The 18,989-nt window shown below is 36.2% G+C and overlaps 2 protein-coding genes across 2 annotated transcripts; one reads left to right on the top strand and one right to left on the bottom strand.

Annotated features, from left to right (window-relative positions):
- Positions 1 to 65: 65 nt before the first annotated feature.
- Positions 66 to 2,033, top strand: LOC148910756 (BLOC-1-related complex subunit 5-like). The gene has a single exon (XM_089031524.1). The coding sequence runs from the start codon at positions 128 to 130 to the stop codon at positions 779 to 781; it is 654 nt and encodes a 217-aa protein (XP_088887650.1). The 5' UTR covers positions 66 to 127; the 3' UTR covers positions 782 to 2,033.
- On the bottom strand, positions 1,780 to 18,578 carry LOC116289919 (cleavage stimulation factor subunit 3). The gene is made up of 23 exons (XM_031696865.2): positions 18,404 to 18,578; positions 17,466 to 17,576; positions 16,825 to 16,920; positions 12,598 to 12,630; positions 11,962 to 12,059; positions 11,587 to 11,653; positions 10,761 to 10,795; positions 10,211 to 10,337; positions 9,951 to 10,028; positions 9,355 to 9,435; positions 8,893 to 9,084; positions 7,997 to 8,113; positions 7,453 to 7,527; positions 7,125 to 7,226; positions 6,582 to 6,623; positions 6,438 to 6,479; positions 5,617 to 5,677; positions 5,232 to 5,295; positions 4,804 to 4,900; positions 4,344 to 4,442; positions 3,699 to 3,840; positions 3,064 to 3,155; positions 1,780 to 2,598 (listed from the first exon to the last, which is right to left on the bottom strand). Exons 1-23 carry the CDS (start codon positions 18,455 to 18,457, stop codon positions 2,350 to 2,352), a joined length of 2,154 nt encoding a protein of 717 aa, XP_031552725.2. The 5' UTR covers positions 18,458 to 18,578; the 3' UTR covers positions 1,780 to 2,349.
- Between the last annotated feature and the right edge of the window lie 411 nt (positions 18,579 to 18,989).

Genomic DNA, 18,989 nt, shown 5'->3' on the forward strand with positions numbered 1-18,989 from the left:
CTATTTTTACGCCTGTTTTTAGAGTATAATTTATCAATCTTTGGGATCCCTGTGGTAGAGTTATCCCATAATGCAATTAGGTCTAAACCAAAATGGCGGACGATGAGAGTATGTATTGACAAATGAGATGGGCCAAGAACAGAGCATTCCTCCTTCGGGACCACAAAGAAGTACACAAAATATCCCTTACACCAATTACTCCGTTGAGAAATCCAATCCGAAGGACAAAACAAGCAGAGAAAGGTCAGGATTAAAGGAGATTTATGTAGTGAGTGCAGGACAACCACAGACTGGACTGTCTGTTAAAGACGAAGACGAAGACCTTCAAAAACTCCAGTCTCTTCAGTATTGTAAGCCAGTTCTTCACGTACCGGTTCAAGCAGAGACTCCCAAGGAATTCGAAAGCCTTGAGCGTTTTGATCTTGTTCCTATGTTGAAGTTGTGTACGAGATATGAAGACCACCTCAGGCAGTGTGCAGAAGCTGTTACTTTTGACCAAGATATGTTGTCTTCACGAATAAAAGAAGTAGACGTGAACTGTGCTTCTGTTATGAGCGCTGTAAGCGATAGATATCGAAGACTTGTACACGTGGCAGCACATCTCAGGAAGGTGAATGAACTAAGCTTGACTTTGAAGCGAATTGATGCGAATATAAAGAGAATAGTCCCAACAATGGACCGACTTAATAATCTGCTACCAGAGGAAGATCGATTGGAAGCTTTTACGTTTCAGCCAGCGTTTGATATACAAACTGTATCAGCATTACATGAAAAGCTGTAATTAACAAATACATACACTGATCAAGCAATATTTCTGGGGAGAGTGGTCAAACCCCCTTTCTAATCAACTCTTTAGGGGAAACTTTGGGTAAGACATTGATTACATTATCAATCATAATCAACAAACAGCAACTCTAATAATCAGAATAATTTTGACTTTGATTGGTGGCTAGGAAGAGTAATTTTCCTCAGATCGAGAAACAGTTGTTATTAGTAGGAGTGCAAACAATACAGTACAAACACTATAAATGTGTAACATAAGTACCACTAAATACTGCTAAATTATGCTAATCCTAGAATGAAGGCATTTAACCCATAAAATAAAAATTATTAGTCAATGTGTAATAGTCAAATAGACACAAAAGAAAACAATGGAATTAAGGTCTACTAAAGTGTGTTGTTTTCTATTGTTTTATTAGCACTATTTACTAATAATAGTGCAAAGTGTTGCACACTCTTAGTGTTTGTACTCTAGTGAAATAGAAACAAAAGAAAACAATGGAAATGAGATATTCTAAACTCTATTAGTCTACTAGTAATATATACGGTATGAGTGGCCGCGTTGTATCTGATATACAAACTCGAGGCGTAGCCGAGAGTTTGTATATCGGATACAACACGGGCACGAATACTGTAGATTGCTTATCAAATGTCTAGGTTAGTTCCTTTGTGTTTCACTAAAATTTTCAAAATTAAAGTGAATCTGCCCAAGAAAATTCAAGTTAAAGTTTATGCAAATGAACACGATTCTGTATCTGATTTACAACACTCTTCACGGTGATTTCTGTTGTTTTCCTCATGAATTATTAATGAGTTTGATAATCTATTTTACAGTCTGAGAAAAATCTCTCTATCAAAAGGTGACTCAATAGTCAAGGATACAGGCAAACAAAGCTATTCATGGTCCCCAATCATTAAATAGTGAGCCAGACTGAGTCACCATTGCAGCAGTTTTCCCAGTGGAATCCCACCATGGTCAAAATAAAAATGTGTCACAAATGAAAAAGGAAACATTACAAATACTTTATTCATTTCTAAAATGGGTTGTAAAGGTCACAGTGATTTGTTTAAAAATTCAAACCAATTGCTAATCTTCTATATCACAGCTTTCGTTGTTTCTTGGCTTACTTTTCAGTTTTTCTTTTAAGTATTTACACTCAAATGGTTACATATTGGTTGACGTGAACAATGGTTAGAAATAGGTAGATTTCTCAATGATTATGTAAATAATAAAGCAGAAATAAACATGCAAAGTTTGACAATAACCTGAAGAATCAAGTAAAATCCAGGAGACGTTTACAATGATTTTATGAACCATTACGTTCTCAACTTCTAGCTAAAAACAACACAAAAGTATGTTTATCAGTATTTTTCATGGTGTACAGAAAGAAAGGGTCTTGTGAAGCTCAGCACTAAAGCAATATCAGTTGCCATGGCAAACAAGAGAGCTGCCTATTGCTTTATAAAGTTAGTGGTGTATGTCCGTTGTCAAGGTAACCAAGGTTTGTGCCGACAAAGACAGTTTCGATATTCAATAAGTGTCACCATGGTAACAGCATAGTACAGTTTCTAATGTATTCTCTTTTGTTGACGGCTTCTGTATATATCATGTGAGGGTGGTATTACAGGTGAGCTTTCATCATCGCTATCATGTCCAACTGCTCTTTTTACACCTCTTCTGTCTGTATTTTCTGTGTGATTTTCTTCGTCGATTCCATTAAGTCCTGAGTCAGCTGGAAGTATGCTTGTAGGGCGGTGTTCCGGTAAGGTGCATTCAGATATTAGTCTGACCAGTTCATCCACAACAACAAACGGCCCCTTTAAAGACAATGTTACAGGTAAAGTTATTTCGACTTTTATTTATTTCCACATTTATAAGGTTAGATAGAGCTAACAAACTCATATATATGTATAGATGGATGGATGGGTGGGTGGATGGATGGATGGGTGGGTGGGTGGGTGGGTGGATGGATGGATGGATGGATGGATGGATGGATGGATGGATGGATGGATGTAGATGGGTGGATGGATGGTTGGATGGATGGATTGATGATAGTCACTCATTTCAATGGTTGATGAAAAAATAGTGGAATAAATAATTAATAAACCAGTGAATAAATAAATAAACCAATAAATAAATAAATGAATGGATGAATAAATAAATAATTAATTAAATAAATGAATAAATAAATAGATAATCAAATAAACAAATAAATAAACAAATAAATAAATGAATAAATGAGATCCAATGGGGCAAAAGGTAAAGGAAAATTTAAATCTCACCAGGAAACACGATGGTGGAGGTAGTAACGTCATGAGATGAGCAGCTGCTGGAGGGATAGGAAATACACCACCAGGTACAGAGTGAAAACCAACTAAATAAGTAAAAAATGAATGAGAATCCCATCTAAGGTTAGGTGGCAGGAAGGCACATGTATAACTGAAAATGCAGTGCTGTTTCTTTGTGCAGGTGAGGGGTCTAGAAAGGTTCACTGGGGTGCCTGTGAACATACAACGTTAACCCTGGGAGGGGTGCACCCTTATAATCAAAGGAGGGAAAAACATTGTTTTGTATTGGTCATCTTCGAAGTAGGGGCATAAGGTTGAATCAGGGAGGGGTGTGTACCCCCTGTGCCCCTCCCCTAGATCCACCCCTGGGACCCTGTCAAAATAGGCTCACTGACATGTAGGTATATATGTCAAATGAATTTAGGATGTTGTTTCTTTGAGTTGGTGCAGGTCTGAGGAACGTTCACTGGGGTGCCTGTGAGCCCTCAATCGTCCTGCGCAGGACCATCCTCAAAAAGTGACAAATAGGAGAGTACTGCTAGGGGTATATATGATGACTGCATTTAGAATGCCGTTTCTTTGAACAGGTCTATTAATTCAGACTAATAAGATATGAAGAGATAACCAACCTGTTCCAGAAGTTGGTTTAAATGGCATCATCTGTGTTGTGTCTGGGAGAGGGAATTTTACAGTTTTTTCTTCGGTTATTTCTTCTTGTAGATCTACACATGATATCGGAGCAGATATAACACCTATCTGTCTTAGGGGACCCTTGAATGAAAAATAACAAAAAATTAGTACAGGATACCAAGTAGAGGTTTTACTCCCTATGTGAATTAGCCATGCCCTGACTTTGATCAGCCCAGAGGTTGTTTCAGGGTTCTATCTGTGAGTTAGCCATGCCCTGACTTAGATCAGCCCGGAGGTTGTTTCAGGGTTCTATCTGTGAGTTAGCCATGCCCTGACTTAGATCAGCCCAGAGGTTGTTTCAGGTTTCTATCTGTGAGTTAGCCATGCCCTGACTTAGATCAGCCCAGAGGTTGTTTCAGGGTTCTATCTGTGAGTTAGCCATGCCCTGACTTAGATCAGCCCAGAGGTTGTTTCAGGGTTCTATCTGTGAGTTAGCCATGCCCTGACTTAGATCAGCCCAGAGGTTGTTTCAGGGTTCTATCTGTGAGTTAGCCATGCCCTGACTTAGATCAGCCCAGAGGTTGTTTCAGTTTTATGGAAGTTTTATGGCTGATTGTTACTTATTTATATAGTTGTTGACTTACTGAGTATCCCATGATTTTGAGTTCCAGGGATGAACAAGGAACTAAGTCCAGGAACTTGTATCTGTCAACAAGAACAGCAGTTTCATGTTGCTCAAACTCCTGCAAACAGGAAAGAAACTTTATTAGAAAACCATAATGTAATATAATTGAAAATTATGATATGGATTGAGTCAGTAATCAAGTACAGGGCTCAAAATAGAAAACTTTTTTAGCCTGCCACAGTAAAGGAGAATGGTAAAAGGAGGTCATTCTAGTAAATTTTGCATGTCATTTTATTATTCATTTAGCAGTGCATCCTTATTTTTGCCTGTCAAACCTGAAAGTTGTCCTGTCATTTGGCCATTGGCAGGCCGCTATTTCAAGCCCTGAATAAATTACAAACACACCATCTTGGCTGCCATATGTCTATTGTCTTTTCATTCTCTTGGGAACGTTTGTAAACCATCAGTATATAGCATACCTCTTTGAAAGTCTGAAGCCTTCGTTTTTCTACTTTTAAAATACTTGCTAAATCTCCACTTGTGGATTCAAATTCTAGAAACTTGGCCCAGACCTCCCTGAAACAAACAAAGAAAGATTAAAACATAAAATAAAATGAAATGAGTGGCTCTTCATCCACTGGATTCCAAGAAATTGATTTTTGCGGAGGGAGGAAATTTTAACCAGAGAACCCGGAAAACTCTTGAAGTACAGGAGAGAACCAACAACAAATCCATTCACATATGACACTAAGCACGGCAGGACTTAAACTCAGGTCGCATTGGTGAGAGACAAGCGCTCTCACCGCTACACCCCCCGTGCTTCCCATACATGAGAGTGGAATAGGAATAGAAACCACTAGGATACCATGAAGTCCTGAGGTTCCTTCTCTCTAAGTGCCGTACTTACCCAGACTTTTCTTTAGGCATTGTGTTTAGGACTTTCTCAAAAAGAACTCTTGTATTGTTATCATCTGAAAAATAAACAAACAAATGAGGGAATGAATAAATGAAAAAATAAATGGATGCACAGATGGATGGATAGATCGAAAAATGGATGAATGGATAAATTGATGGGCAGATGTATGGATAGATGGATGGATCTATGAATGAATGAATGAATGGGCAGATAGATGAATGGATAGATGGATGGATGGGCAGATAGATGGATAAATGAACAGACAAAGGGGTGGATGACAATATTCATGAGATAATCAGTTACTCAATGGAAAGGTGGACATATAAACAAACAAAATATTAATTTAACAAATGAATGGATTTAAGGATTTCTTTACCATTTAACTGCCTTAAGAAGTCAACATAAGCCAAGACAAATTCTGGTTCATTAATGTATTTCTGGAAAAGAAAAAAGTCAATGTATATAAAATGTATCCTGAAGTCAGGAATACGCCTCTTTACCTTGTGTGTAACGTTTTACCATTTTCAACCACATGTCACTCCCTTGAGAATATGATTACAAAATTTAAGCTGTATCTATATTCACATGTGTAATGTTTTACCATTTTCAACCACAGGCAACCCAAGTTCACTACATTTATAAGAGAATGTATGGGGATTTAGAATATGCCATATTTTATTTGAAAGAACGTGAATAAAGTGTTGGAATTTTTTTCTTAAATACCCTTCCAAACTAGCTGAAACTGCATGCAGGAGTTCAAAATAAACAAATTGACACAACAGTTAAGTCAACAAACTTTTATTGGGGAAACCTGTGACGGTATCCCTTACCTCTCATCTGCTTGTAATTTGTTCATATTTTTCATTTTTTTAAAACTATGATTTGATGTGAGGTAAAAGCTGAATAAAATAAAATAAAAAAGAGAATAAAAAATTCTAAATCCCCATACATTCTCTTATAAATGTAGTGAGCTTGGGTTGCCTGTATTTCAACCATGTGTCATTCCCTTGAGAATATGATTATAAAATTTAAGCTGTATCTATATTATGTTTTCTCAAGCACAACTGTTAAGCAAAAAAATGATACTCTAGGGAATGACATATGGTCTGTAATGGGAAAACATTAAGATCAAGCTATAATGTAAAGAGATATATTTAAATAAATGCACCACATTTGCATTACTTATGCAAGACCCACCTTTAATCCAAGCTCAAATATTTTAAATGCAACACTTTTGTCCTAAAAAAGAATCAAGGAATGAAAAATCAGTGAATTTGAAGGACACTGGCAATCCAATACAAAGAAACTGTGGAACTGAGGTAGCCTCTGTCAATACTTTACCTTGCCGCAATAGTATTCCATTAATGCTGATCCAACGAATACCTAAGAATAAGAAATAAGAATTAGCAATTAATATTAATTATTACAAAATCAAGTCCTTATTGATTTATAAGAAGTATTCAATTTTTCAAGGACGTTAGGGAAAAAAATAAAGTGCTTTATTATATCCATCATCATCATAATCATCCCCACCATTACTAATTATAATTATGATCATCTCCACCACAATCATCACCACCACCATCACCATCATCATCACCACCACCATTATAATCATCAACACCATCATAAACATAATCACCATCATCATCATCATCATCATCATCAACATAATCATCATCATCAACACCATCACCATCATTATCACCAACATTGACATAATCATCATCATCAACACCATCACCATCATCATAAGTTATCATTTTCAACACCAACATCATAATAATAAAAATCATTATCATCAGTCACTATTATTATCATTAACACCACATAAGCACCACCACCATAATAATCACCATGATTGTCATCAGCATCGTTACCTACATGGAAGTTCGTTCTGGTGTCTTCTCGTCCTCTTTTGAATACTACTCTACTTTCTTTTACTCCTTCTGCTCGCCTGGAGAATCTCATGTACTGAATATATGCCTGGGGGAAAAAAGAAACATTGATGACTTTATGAAATATCACAAATTCTGTTGAATACTATTTTCATCATCATCATAATCATGTCATCTTCATCATAAAGTTCCTGACATTTATCATCACTATAGGCCATCATGAAGCCACATAACCTTCCATAGGAGGCAGTTAAAATAATCATCTCCCAACAAAATTACATAAAATATCCATTAAGATATCATTATATTATTACCAGTGTTGGGTCCACTCCTTCTAGAGCGATGTACTTCTCATAAATTTCCTTGGATTTCTGGAATTTCATTCTCCCCTGAGATGACACGAAAGAAGAAAAAAGAATTAAGAGTCAAGTGAAAGAAGCTTTATAAAAATAGAAGCTTTTTAAGAAATGGAAACACTAAGACCTAGGATGGCATCACAGGGCTCGAAATAGAAAACAATTGTAGCCTGCCATAGTAGATAAAGAAGCATGTAAACTTTGCATGTCATTTTATTATTCATTTAGCAGTGCATCCTTATTTTTGCCTGCCAAACCTGACATTTGTCCTGTCATTTGGCCATTGGCAGGCCACTATTTCCAGCCCTGGCATCATTCCCTCAGGCATGTCACCTCTGGGGTCTCAGGTTTGATTCTTGAACTCGATTCCCGAGTTGTCATAAAATTCCATGTGTATTCTGTGTCCATGTCCATTTTCATAATTATTTTTGTAATATAATTTATTAATTTAACCCACTACAAAAATTATTACATTCTGAAGATGTGGAGATGTAAATATTACCTCTTCAAAGTCAGCATATGCAAAATATAACAGCATATTAAGACTCATTAAACCATTTATTGCTCTTTCATATAGATTAGATGCCTCGTCGCTTAGCAGTTTGGATCCCTGCATGTCCTGGAAAATAGTGATTGATGAGTATTAACATGATGGAGAGGATGGGTGACATTCATGACTGATGATTTGTTGCTGCTAAACTGGCAAAATAATGAAATTAATGCACATGTAAATAGTGGTAAGTGGAGATATTATTGGTGGAAGTGGTGTTGATGATGATGATCATGATGCATGATGTGATGATGATCATGATGCATGATGTGATGATGATCATGATGCATGATGTGATGATGATCATGATGCATGATGTGATGATGATCATGATGCATGATGTGATGATGATCATGATGCATGATGTGATGATGATCATGATGCATGATGTGATGATGATCATGATGCATGATGTGATGATGATCATGATGCATGATGTGATGATGATCATGATGCATGATGTGATGATGATCATGATAATAATATTATGAAGATCATGATGGGGTTAATAATGATGGTGAAAGATGACAATGATGATAGTGGTGGTAAGCTAAGATGATGATGGTTGTGATGACAATGCTGTTAATAATTTGTGGTTTTCTGGTTGTATAAATGAGAATAAATAAAATATTAATGATGATGATGGCAATTTACCAAGCTTGTCAATGACAATGTGGTGAACCTTGTCATAACGATTCTTACATAAAATCAAAATTATCTTTTGTGGTAAACTTTATCCTAATGATTCTTACATAAAATCAAAATCATCTAGTATGCATTATCTATTTTACAACAAGACATGGTGGTAAAATCTCTTACCCAACAGTATGGCAGCATCCTCTACTTACCCCTTTCTCAGCAAGCTGTTTGCTTGTTGTTTCCAGATACGACGCCGCTTCACACCAGATATCAGGATTAAAGCCCATACACTGAAGACACTGCTCATATGCATACATAACCCTTCTTGTTAACAGTAATGTGTCGTCAATCCATAGGGGATTACTGCGCTCCCAGAAGATATATTTCTTCCAGATTTGAAGCTGTGGAGAAAATATTGATATTTAGCACCATCATCGTGTACTTTGGAAAAATAAAATATATATTCCCCTACCTCACACCCAACAAAGGGAGTTTGAATTTACTTGCAGTTTCCAAGGCCGAGCATCAGGGGTGACATGGGCTAAAAACCATAAGTCATGTGAAGGGCAACTGGCATCAACCAAAATAAATGACCAAGCCAATGCAGTCATTGTCTCTTGGCAATGAGTAACTAAACCTCGTTTCCTCTCCCCCCACAGTCTTGTTTTTACCTGTTTGACTTCCTCAGGGGTCCCCAGGTGGGGGGTAGATGGTGCTCCTCTCACTAATCCTCTGGTTAGTGCTTCAAATTCCTATAAAATATCATAACATTTGAAAGATTGTAATGAATTTAACAGGTTAGGCCTGCCTCCATATGAAAAGCTGCAAGAATTTCAAAAGTTAAGGGTTGAGACTGCAATGATATACTCTCTTGTTTTGAAAATCATAAAAGTGAGGCTTTAGGGTCGATGTAAAGATTGTTGTCTCATTTGCATGCATTGGCCATTCCATGATAATAACTGCTATTGTTTCATTGCCACTGTATACATACATGCTATAGAGACAAACTCTTGCGACAGATTAATGAGAAATAGACTACTGTTAATCAAATTGCTAGACAGTACGTAAAGGAACTGTAACCATGGAAACTGTGGGTAGGTACTTGAATGTAGTCTATTGCTCATTTATAGGTCATGACAATGATCTTAATCATCACCTAGCAATCAAAACAGTGTTAAAGAAAACATGAAAACAGTCATCTTTTGTTTTTTTTAATAATGTGTAGTTATTATTTGTAGTTATTATTATATTTTTAGTTTGCCATTACCTTGGACATTCTCCTGGCATTCATGTAGTCTCTTGTCTTATCATCTATAAGTTTCTTTGCTAGTGTTTTGTTAATACCCTAAGAAATATCCAATTCAATAAGATACAATAAACAATACAATATTATTGTTCATGTTTTCTTGAGTGTATTTTTTATCATTCCAAAATATTATGGGGGGGTTTAAGTGATGGCCAGCTCTCCCCCTCAAACCTGCCCTATGGTCCACCCTCTTAGTAATTCCTATTAGAACACCACCTTACCTGTTCAAAGGTGTTATACTCTCTCCATATTGCCTCAACATTTATGATGGGTGTGGTCACAGCTCTTTGGAACACACGCCTGATGGTTAAAATCTTCTGGTTTTCGGCATATGAACCAACAGCATCACTAAAACATAAACAAATATTCGCTCAACCATTATGTGTGAGAAGACCTGAATATAGATGCAACTCAAACGAAGAATCTCATACTAAAGAGAATGACACAAGGTCTGTAATGGAAAATATAATTTTTACCTCCTTGCACTTTGCCCCCTTTCTTTGCTTTTGCTTTTGGGGTTACGTTAATATATTGAACAAGTATGCTTATATAAAAAATAAACAACTTTTACCTCGGGTTTATTGTGGGGTTCAGGACTTCCCTTACCCACCCCTTCCTAAAGTAATATTGCACTTAATGACAAGTAAACAGTACAAGTAATAGTGTAATAGTGTAACAAGTAATAGCGTACATACACTAACAAACCTGTGGTCCTCTAAAATGATGATAAATGAATAAATATAATTGTACAATATTGATGGTATCACTCACCCTGCCTTTAAGAAACCAATATAATCCATCCACACCTAACAAAACAATGAGGACGAAAAACAAACAATATACTTCTAGCACCAACTAATAAAGGTATTATATTATTAATAAATATGTAAGTAGTTTGTTGTGAAATGTAATCATCCAGGTGAGTGTAGTCTTGAGAAAGACTGTCGTTGGTGGTGACTGACGTTTTGACAACCTGAGCAGAAGTTATCTTCAGAGTCCAGTGAGAAAATGAGAGACAGCCAAGGTAAGTAGTGTAACTTGAAATTGCAGGATTGTGCTTCCTTAAATAATTCCACTCCCTTCAACTTCTTACTGGACTAGTATAGCATGCATATCCTTCATTTTTATCCATTCCCCTCTAGATCAGCTTATCAGTGGTAGAATGGAGTGACCCGCACAGCTTTTAGTGCTTAGAATGTATAGACACTTGACAGGGGCAACCGAGACGGGGGGAGAGGGCTATAGCCCCCACCTTTTCTACTAAACTTGCACATCTCCTTGCACGTTTTATATCGCTTATATATAATCTGAATTGTAGCCCCTCCCTTCCCCCCCCCCCCCCCCCCCCCATTAAGAATAATGCTCCGATGTCCCTGCTAGACCTCTTTAGCTTAGCACATTAGTCCTTGATCTTTTCTTTGGTCATAATGTTTATTCCCATTTTGGGCTACATGTTAAATATATATCCTAGAATACTTTTTCTTTGTTAAACAGTTGCACTTGTGCGACCAATCATATACATAATGCAATGCTACAAAGAATCAGTTATTTGCATGGTCTGGTCATTGTATATTGTATAATATATCATGTTGAATACCTGGTAGGAATGAAAGTCAAGCCCAATTTTATCCAATGCAAACTCATATGCCTGGGACATCTTTTCCCTGGAAGACAAGAATTTATTATTTCAATCAATCAGTCATTCACTTACTCAATCAATCAATGAACCAATCAATCAATCAATTATGTACTCAATCAATCAATAAATCAGAGTTGTCCGATTGAGTGAGCCATGTTTGAGCCCTGAGTCAAGTACGAGTCAGGAGTCAACCACAAGTCATACAAAATTTTCCCTAAATTTACCAAGACAAATAAAAGAAGACATTTCTTCTACCTATCTGCCTTACTATTAACGAGTGTCAAAGCATGAGATCTAGAGATTTTGTGAAAATTAAAATTAAGAAACACTGACCTAAAGTTTGGCAAAGCGCTTTTTGTTTCCTTGACATACGTCAGATATAACTTCCACAGCTCAATGTTCAATACTTTTATCAGACATCTTTGGAACAACTGCCAAAAGAAAGAAAGAGCAATTTACTGCTGCAGTCACTGTTATAACTGCTACAGGCTGATTGATCAGACAAATGTTGTGACTGGAAAACTGGGCAATAGATTGACACACAGCAGACGATGAGAAACAGGAAAACATTGCTCACAAAATAGAGGTCTTGTAGCCCGTGATGGAAAAGCTCCAGGGCAAAAGTATCAGGTATGCTTGTCCTATCTCTTAGGGGTAAAAATCAGCAATATGGTATTTTTTAGGGTTTTTTTTCTTTGTTTATTTTTTAGGGTGCTAAAATTGACATTTAGAACTTCGGAATTTTTTGGTATCTTTCAGGGTTATATCATGGGATAAAAATTGTCCAGCCACGCCATGCCAGTATCCTTTTGTGCATTGTTGAAAATTTTTTTGACGGACATACCCATACTTTCATTACCTATATTTTCATTTACCCCAGAGTGTCCCCCCCACCCCAAGACTTTACACCCGTTTTTCTACTCATTTCATTATTCTGTATTTCTTTTCCGTTGAATTAGTTCTTATTACCTTCTCTACTCTCTCATAATTTTGATGTTTCATCTGCAGAAAAAGAATTTGGTTAAAATTAGTAAGAATGCCTTACTTTAATCTGCAGACAAACATTCATGTAGGTATACACCTACTTGCAAGAACGTTGTCATACGATATTAGAACATTAGTGATTTAGTGAGAAAGGAATACATAAAAGACAAAAGAAAAAGTTCAACTTCAGTGATCTTTTGCTTTTTAATATAATTCCTATCAGACTAAATCACTGTTCTATTTTCGTATGACAACCAGTTCTTGCAAGTGGGTATACCTCAAACAAGCTAATAGACCTTTCCTCAATAATCACATGACAAGAGTAACCATGAAACAATGACTCCAAGTTGAGGCCGGACTCAAGCCAACAGACCCCTTGCACTAATTTCCAATCTAGGGGCCAAAACATCTTCAGATTTCCCGTCTTTTTTGAATAGGGCCTCTTTATCTTGGGTGTAATGCTTTCTCATTTCAGTTCATGTCTCATTCCCTAGAGCATAATTTCTTTGTTTAATGGTTGTGAATGAGAAGACACATGAATATGGATACAACTCACACAAAGAATCATATTCTCAAGAAAATAACACGTGGTCTGAAATGGGAAAACATTACGCCCAAGCAAGAGGTCTAATTTGAAACGCTTTAGGATGTAAAATATTTTTCACTATTTTGACGCCCGTGTCTTAGTGCAAGGGGTCTATAGAACAGTTACCCAATGAATAGTTAGTAGACTAATAGAGGTTAGATCTTATTTTCAATATCTTTTTTGTGCGATTATTTGACTATTACATGTTTAAAATCAATTTTTGCTATATGGTTTATGAAATCACTCTATGCTTGAGCAGAAAAAAGGAAATTCTTTGGCTGTTTTGCAAGATACCAAGTCCTTATATGATTCTCTCCTATATTTACACCTAATATTACATCATCAATTAGAAGACATTACTTCTAATGCATTTGCCACTTGTGGTTGGATGGCATAATGCCAAATATTCATATCTATGCCCCGCATTTACTATATAATTTTCTCAGTAATTATACCCCCCCCCCCCCCCCAAATGGCTTAAAAAGAAAGTCGAGTTCTTAGAGTGCAAACAATCAATCCGTAAGACACTAATTACTAAATAGCACAAAATAGTGCTAATTAAACAATAGAAAACAATGGAATTTGCGTGAAATTGTGCTATTTAGTATTACCAAAGTTTCACGGTTATATTGTTTGCACTCTAATGGCAATTAAAAAATTTCAAGAAGTTTTCTAATAATCCCTTTATTGGTTTCCATAGCGGGTTTCCAAGTTTAAGTCTTGTCTTCATAAAGATGAAACTTATTCATTATTCATTAATTTGTGTACTGTCATCTTGAAAATAATATTTGAATTCAAATCTATTCCCATATTGAAAATAACAAAAGCTAAAAAAACTGCAAAAAGTTTGGGAAAATTTTATGACGATCAGGATAAATAATTGTCGAATGGGAAGCAATCTCTTCAAAATATTCCTAACACAAAAGTCAAGGTATCGCATCATCTGCTGGTTTCTATTTCACTGCCACAGTTGCTTGGCAACCAGTCATATCAGAAACACCAACCATAATTGACCCATCTAAAAATACTTGGATTTGAGGCTAACCGAAAATACAGATAACTCACACTTTTTCTCAATGGAATTTGCGACATTCCTTTTGTATTTTCATGTTAGCCTCACACATGAGATAATTTTGAGAAGGGTCTGATGTGCTCCATAAATTAACAGGATTGAAAATACTCATTTTTACAGGTAAAAATTGTTTGTTAATGGGCAGCGTAAATCAAGGTATTCATATAATAATATTATTCTTATTGGCCTGACTGGCCATTCTTGAGGTTCAAGAACATCTCTGGGTTTCAATCAGCTAATAGGTATTTAGATATCATTATTTGTTCCAAGTGGTGGCAAATGATGTGACTACTGGCAAGGCTTAAAATAATCAGACAATGTCCAGCTAGAATTGGAACTTGTGGGGTAAAATCTTTGCCTTGTTGGTCATTTTAATTTTAATACATACAACCTTGGAGATCCAACAACCTCGTAACCAGGTATGGCCAAGCTAAAACTAATTTGGCCAGTGAATATAAGTGGCCATTATTTTAAGCTCTGACTGAGTGCAGTCAGGTCAAGGTTTGATTTAATACTGGGCTTCAATCAGCTGATGATTCTAAAGTCTTAATCTCATTGTCTGCTTCAAATTGATATGAAACAGTCAGGTCCAAATTTGTTTTCCACTGGGTTTTAATTAGCCAATAAAAGTCTTAGAAATTTTATTTAATTTATCCAAATGACATAGTTACCAAACACTGACCTCTGTAGGTAGGGTTTCGTAGGTAGACAGTCAAATAAAAATATATTAAGAACCTCATGACTAAGCTTATTAGAATTCTGCCCAAGACAGGAAATGAGATATTGTGATCGGCACTGTAATATCTTTAGTGTAAGAGATCAGAGGTGCCATTAATAAGATCGTTGGATTACATTCTTTTTTATGTTTCTGGATATATATATATATTTTAAAACGAAATAGTATGATTGATGTGAATCTATATTGCACTAAAATATTTTGATTAACCTATCTGTTAAGAGAGTGAGTCTATGTCTGTGAACCGTTCACTTAATCAAAAATTTACCTTACCTTTTACATTGTTGTTTTCCTAAAGAGTGAAGGCATTTAACCCGTGAAATAGAAAATGTTAGTCAATGTAGAAAACAATGGAATTAGGGTCCGCTAATGTGTATTAGTCTAATATCTATTTTACGGGTTTAATGACTTCACTCTAACTACCTAGTGACCTAATTACTGCCTACAATTAAATCTCAATCTAAATATTTTCAACAGTCCAGAGGTTGTTTCAGGGTTTGATCTGTAAGTTAGCTGTGCCCTGACTTAGATCAGCCCAGAGGTTGTTTCAGGGTTTGATCTGTAAGTTAGCTGTGCCCTGACTGAGATCAGCCCAGAGGTTGTTTCAGGGTTCGATCTGCGAGTTGGCCGTGCCCTGACTTAGATCAGCCCAGAGATTGTTTTAGGATTCGATCTGTAAGGTAGTAATTTCTTGACTTAGATCAACATATAGGTTGTTTCAGGATTCAATCTGTGAGGTAGATATTTCCTGATTTAGATCAACCCAGAGGTTATTTAAGAGTTCAATAAAATTGAATCATTTGCTACTGATTGTTGCTTGGTTACCACAATTCACTGAGCCAAAGAAGACACTACAGAATAATTTATCTATCCTACTACACTATTCTCCCTGCAAATACTACCAGTATACACTATCAATACTAATAAATAATTCAGTCATAAGTAAAGATGAATTAAAAAAATGGCCCCAGTTGTCAAAAGAGAATTGAAAGCTACAGCTTCCCATCCCATTATTCCCATTAATAATTTAATATTATCTGAAACGATGAATAAGTAAATAATGACACAACACAAGTGACCACAAATCACACGATCAAATTCAAAGAGACTTGACAAGAAATATTGGATTGAACACTTTCATCACACCCCCAAGAATGAATAAATTTCAAACAGAAGTTGTTTATTTTTGCAAGCGTTCAAGGCTACGTATAAAAAATATTTATGTTTATTATTATATTTTTCAATAAATAGTTTTATAAAAGCTACTCTTTTAGTTTTGCGCAAGTTAGATTCCTTTATTTGTTCGAGAATGTATTCTTATTGTCTTTACTGATAAGCAAAGACAATACATAAATTATATAGAGGAAAGCTAGGCTATAAGATCAGTAAATGATAAAGGATTGCAATATAATACAAGCAAAGGAAACTGGCCTGATTCCTGGGGCCTTGAACCCTTCCTTTAGAAAATCATTTCAAATGTCCATCAAATCAAACCATTAACAATAAAATCAAATTATTAAGCTTTGGCTGCTGTATCTCAGAATGGGACAATCACAAGAATTTAGAAGTTGACTTTTAAGGAGGGAGGAAAGCCTGAGCAAAAACTTCAAAGCACCGGAGAGAACCCACAAGTAGATTTGTTCACATAAAATACTGATTGCAGACAATGAACCCGAGTTGCATTGGTGAGAGGTGATGCATTACCAGCGCACACCACCCCGTGACATTCTACAAAGCCCAGGAATGTGACTAGCTTCTATCTTGCTTGTAATATGTGGCAATCCTTAAATAAGAACACTAATCAAAATTACTAAAAACCTCTTGTTCAATGTACAACCGCCAGTAACGTCCAGAACTGGGGAACCTCCTAACAAGCCTCTCGTATAGGACCTTGGATGTTTCTAGTGGAAAATTCTGAAGAAAAACAAATAAACATATAAGGATCATCAAGAGTAAAAGTCATTAACAGGAATTCATAGAAGTTGAATCTTCAATAAACCCATCTGACTTAGAGTTTGAAATTATGGAAGCAAAACTTGGATGTTCGCAAGGACCACCAAAAGATCTAGAAAGGTGAAACATTTTGACTCAAAGCCCCCCCCCCCCTCTCCCACTGTCAGTCTGTCTTACAAAAAAAAAGAAGAAAATATTGAAACTAATCTTTATTTTATGCCATATTTTATGCCTATTTAACATATGTAGTGTATTGTGTAGTTCCAGAAATCATCCATACCCACCCCAAAAAGGAATTTGGAATTTCAGAAAAGTATGGGGGACGTCAGAGAAAGAACAAAAATTACGGAGTTTGTATGGAAGTAAAATGAAATTTCTGGGAGGGTAGGGGGTGTCTTAAAAAAGTTCCTCTGTGGGGGGGGGGGGGGGGGGTATGGATAATTTTTGGAACTTCACATTATACTTTGGAACCTAGACCTCCTCACTGTTAAAACATACAATCCTACCTGTGCCTCTCTTATAAGCACCCCCCATGATTCCAAGTCATATGGGTGATTAACCAATCGCTGTTCAGCTTTCTGTCCACGCTCACTTTGACTCCAGAAGGAAATTGTCTCCTAAAACAATGAATACAACCTTATTACAGTTTCACTACCCCTAGCTTCTTTAGAGGACCATCCATTTTTTTGCTGGGGAGGAGGGCAGATGTCATTTGGAGTTGCACAGCACTTACACAATAAACAGAACTGAACACAAGAGGACCATTTTTATGCCACAACTAAGAGCAGGAGTGGGGGTCTGATTTTAAGTATGGGTAACCAAGTGAATCCAACTGCCCCCCATACCTGATTCATACTAGTTATGCTATGGTTTTGGGCTGCATGTCACACAATATCCTTCCCTGCTAGCAGAGCCTATTTTCCTTTTGTTTTGGCTGAGAGAGAAAAATAGACTCTGCCGATGTAGGACGTTATTTCTGTCGCGCATGCGTGGTGTAACTTAGCAACACTGTCATGATTTTGACAGCTGCTCTCGTCAAACAATGTTTGGCGCCACGGTGTGTTACATTTGCTCATGCGCACTACAATATCCCACAAAGCACTTTATTTTTCTAGTAAGCAGGTGTAAGTAAACAAGGAATGCCATAAGAAAGCATTGTATAACTATTTTATGCCATACCATTTAAAACACCAACCCTTTTTATCGTTAAGAATTCGAAATTAAAAAAACTCTGCAAAAGGCTATATGAAGCTTACATGAATTTCTTACACTATAGCATGTAATGTTTTTTTTAATTTATTTAATCACGTTGAATAAATGCATCAAAATATTCGATGATTTTCAAAAATGACTTAAACCTTTAGATATATGACTAATAAGAAAAGCTTTAAGAAATAAAATAAACAATGAATTCAAAGAAAATTCAAAGGACATTAATTTTTACCTTCTGATCTTCGCTTATTTGTCGACCAGGCTCTTCTTTCACAGCCCCTGACATCGTGGAAAAAAATAAACTTACCTACTCCGCCGTTACATGTTAAAAATATTCTATAAAGTGGTATAAATAAGAGAAAAAACAAGACACATTCAACAAAGAACTTCTTCCTCTGAAAATCAAAATGGCGTCCAACGCTAACAACACGTGTTGGGAATAGCATGGCATTGTGGGTAATCTAGAACACAGGAATCCCATTTCCTTAAACCTATTTAGGAGTATCCATTTGAACGAATCTAACCTAAATTGGGAATTAGGATTTTACCCTAATTTAGGAGTACCCCTTAACCTAATGTAGGAATATCTCTTAACCTGAACTAGGAGTATCCCTTACCTGAACTAGGAGTATCGCTTAACCTAAATTATATTATTATGGCCTAAATCATTATCCCCGAACTGAGAAGTGAATCCCTTATTTGAACAAGAAGTAATAGTTACCTCAACTAAAAGTATCCGTTACCTAAACTAAAGAATCCCTTAACGTGAATTAAGAGTGTTTCTTGTGAATGAATGCGGTGTTTTGAGGAAAAGACTA

Source organism: Actinia tenebrosa, unplaced genomic scaffold (genome assembly GCF_029948245.1).
Source record: "Actinia tenebrosa isolate PJP-AT-01 unplaced genomic scaffold, QUT_ActTen_1.0 PGA_scaffold16__25_contigs__length_10494907, whole genome shotgun sequence".
NCBI classification, from domain to species: Eukaryota; Metazoa; Cnidaria; class Anthozoa; order Actiniaria; family Actiniidae; genus Actinia; species Actinia tenebrosa.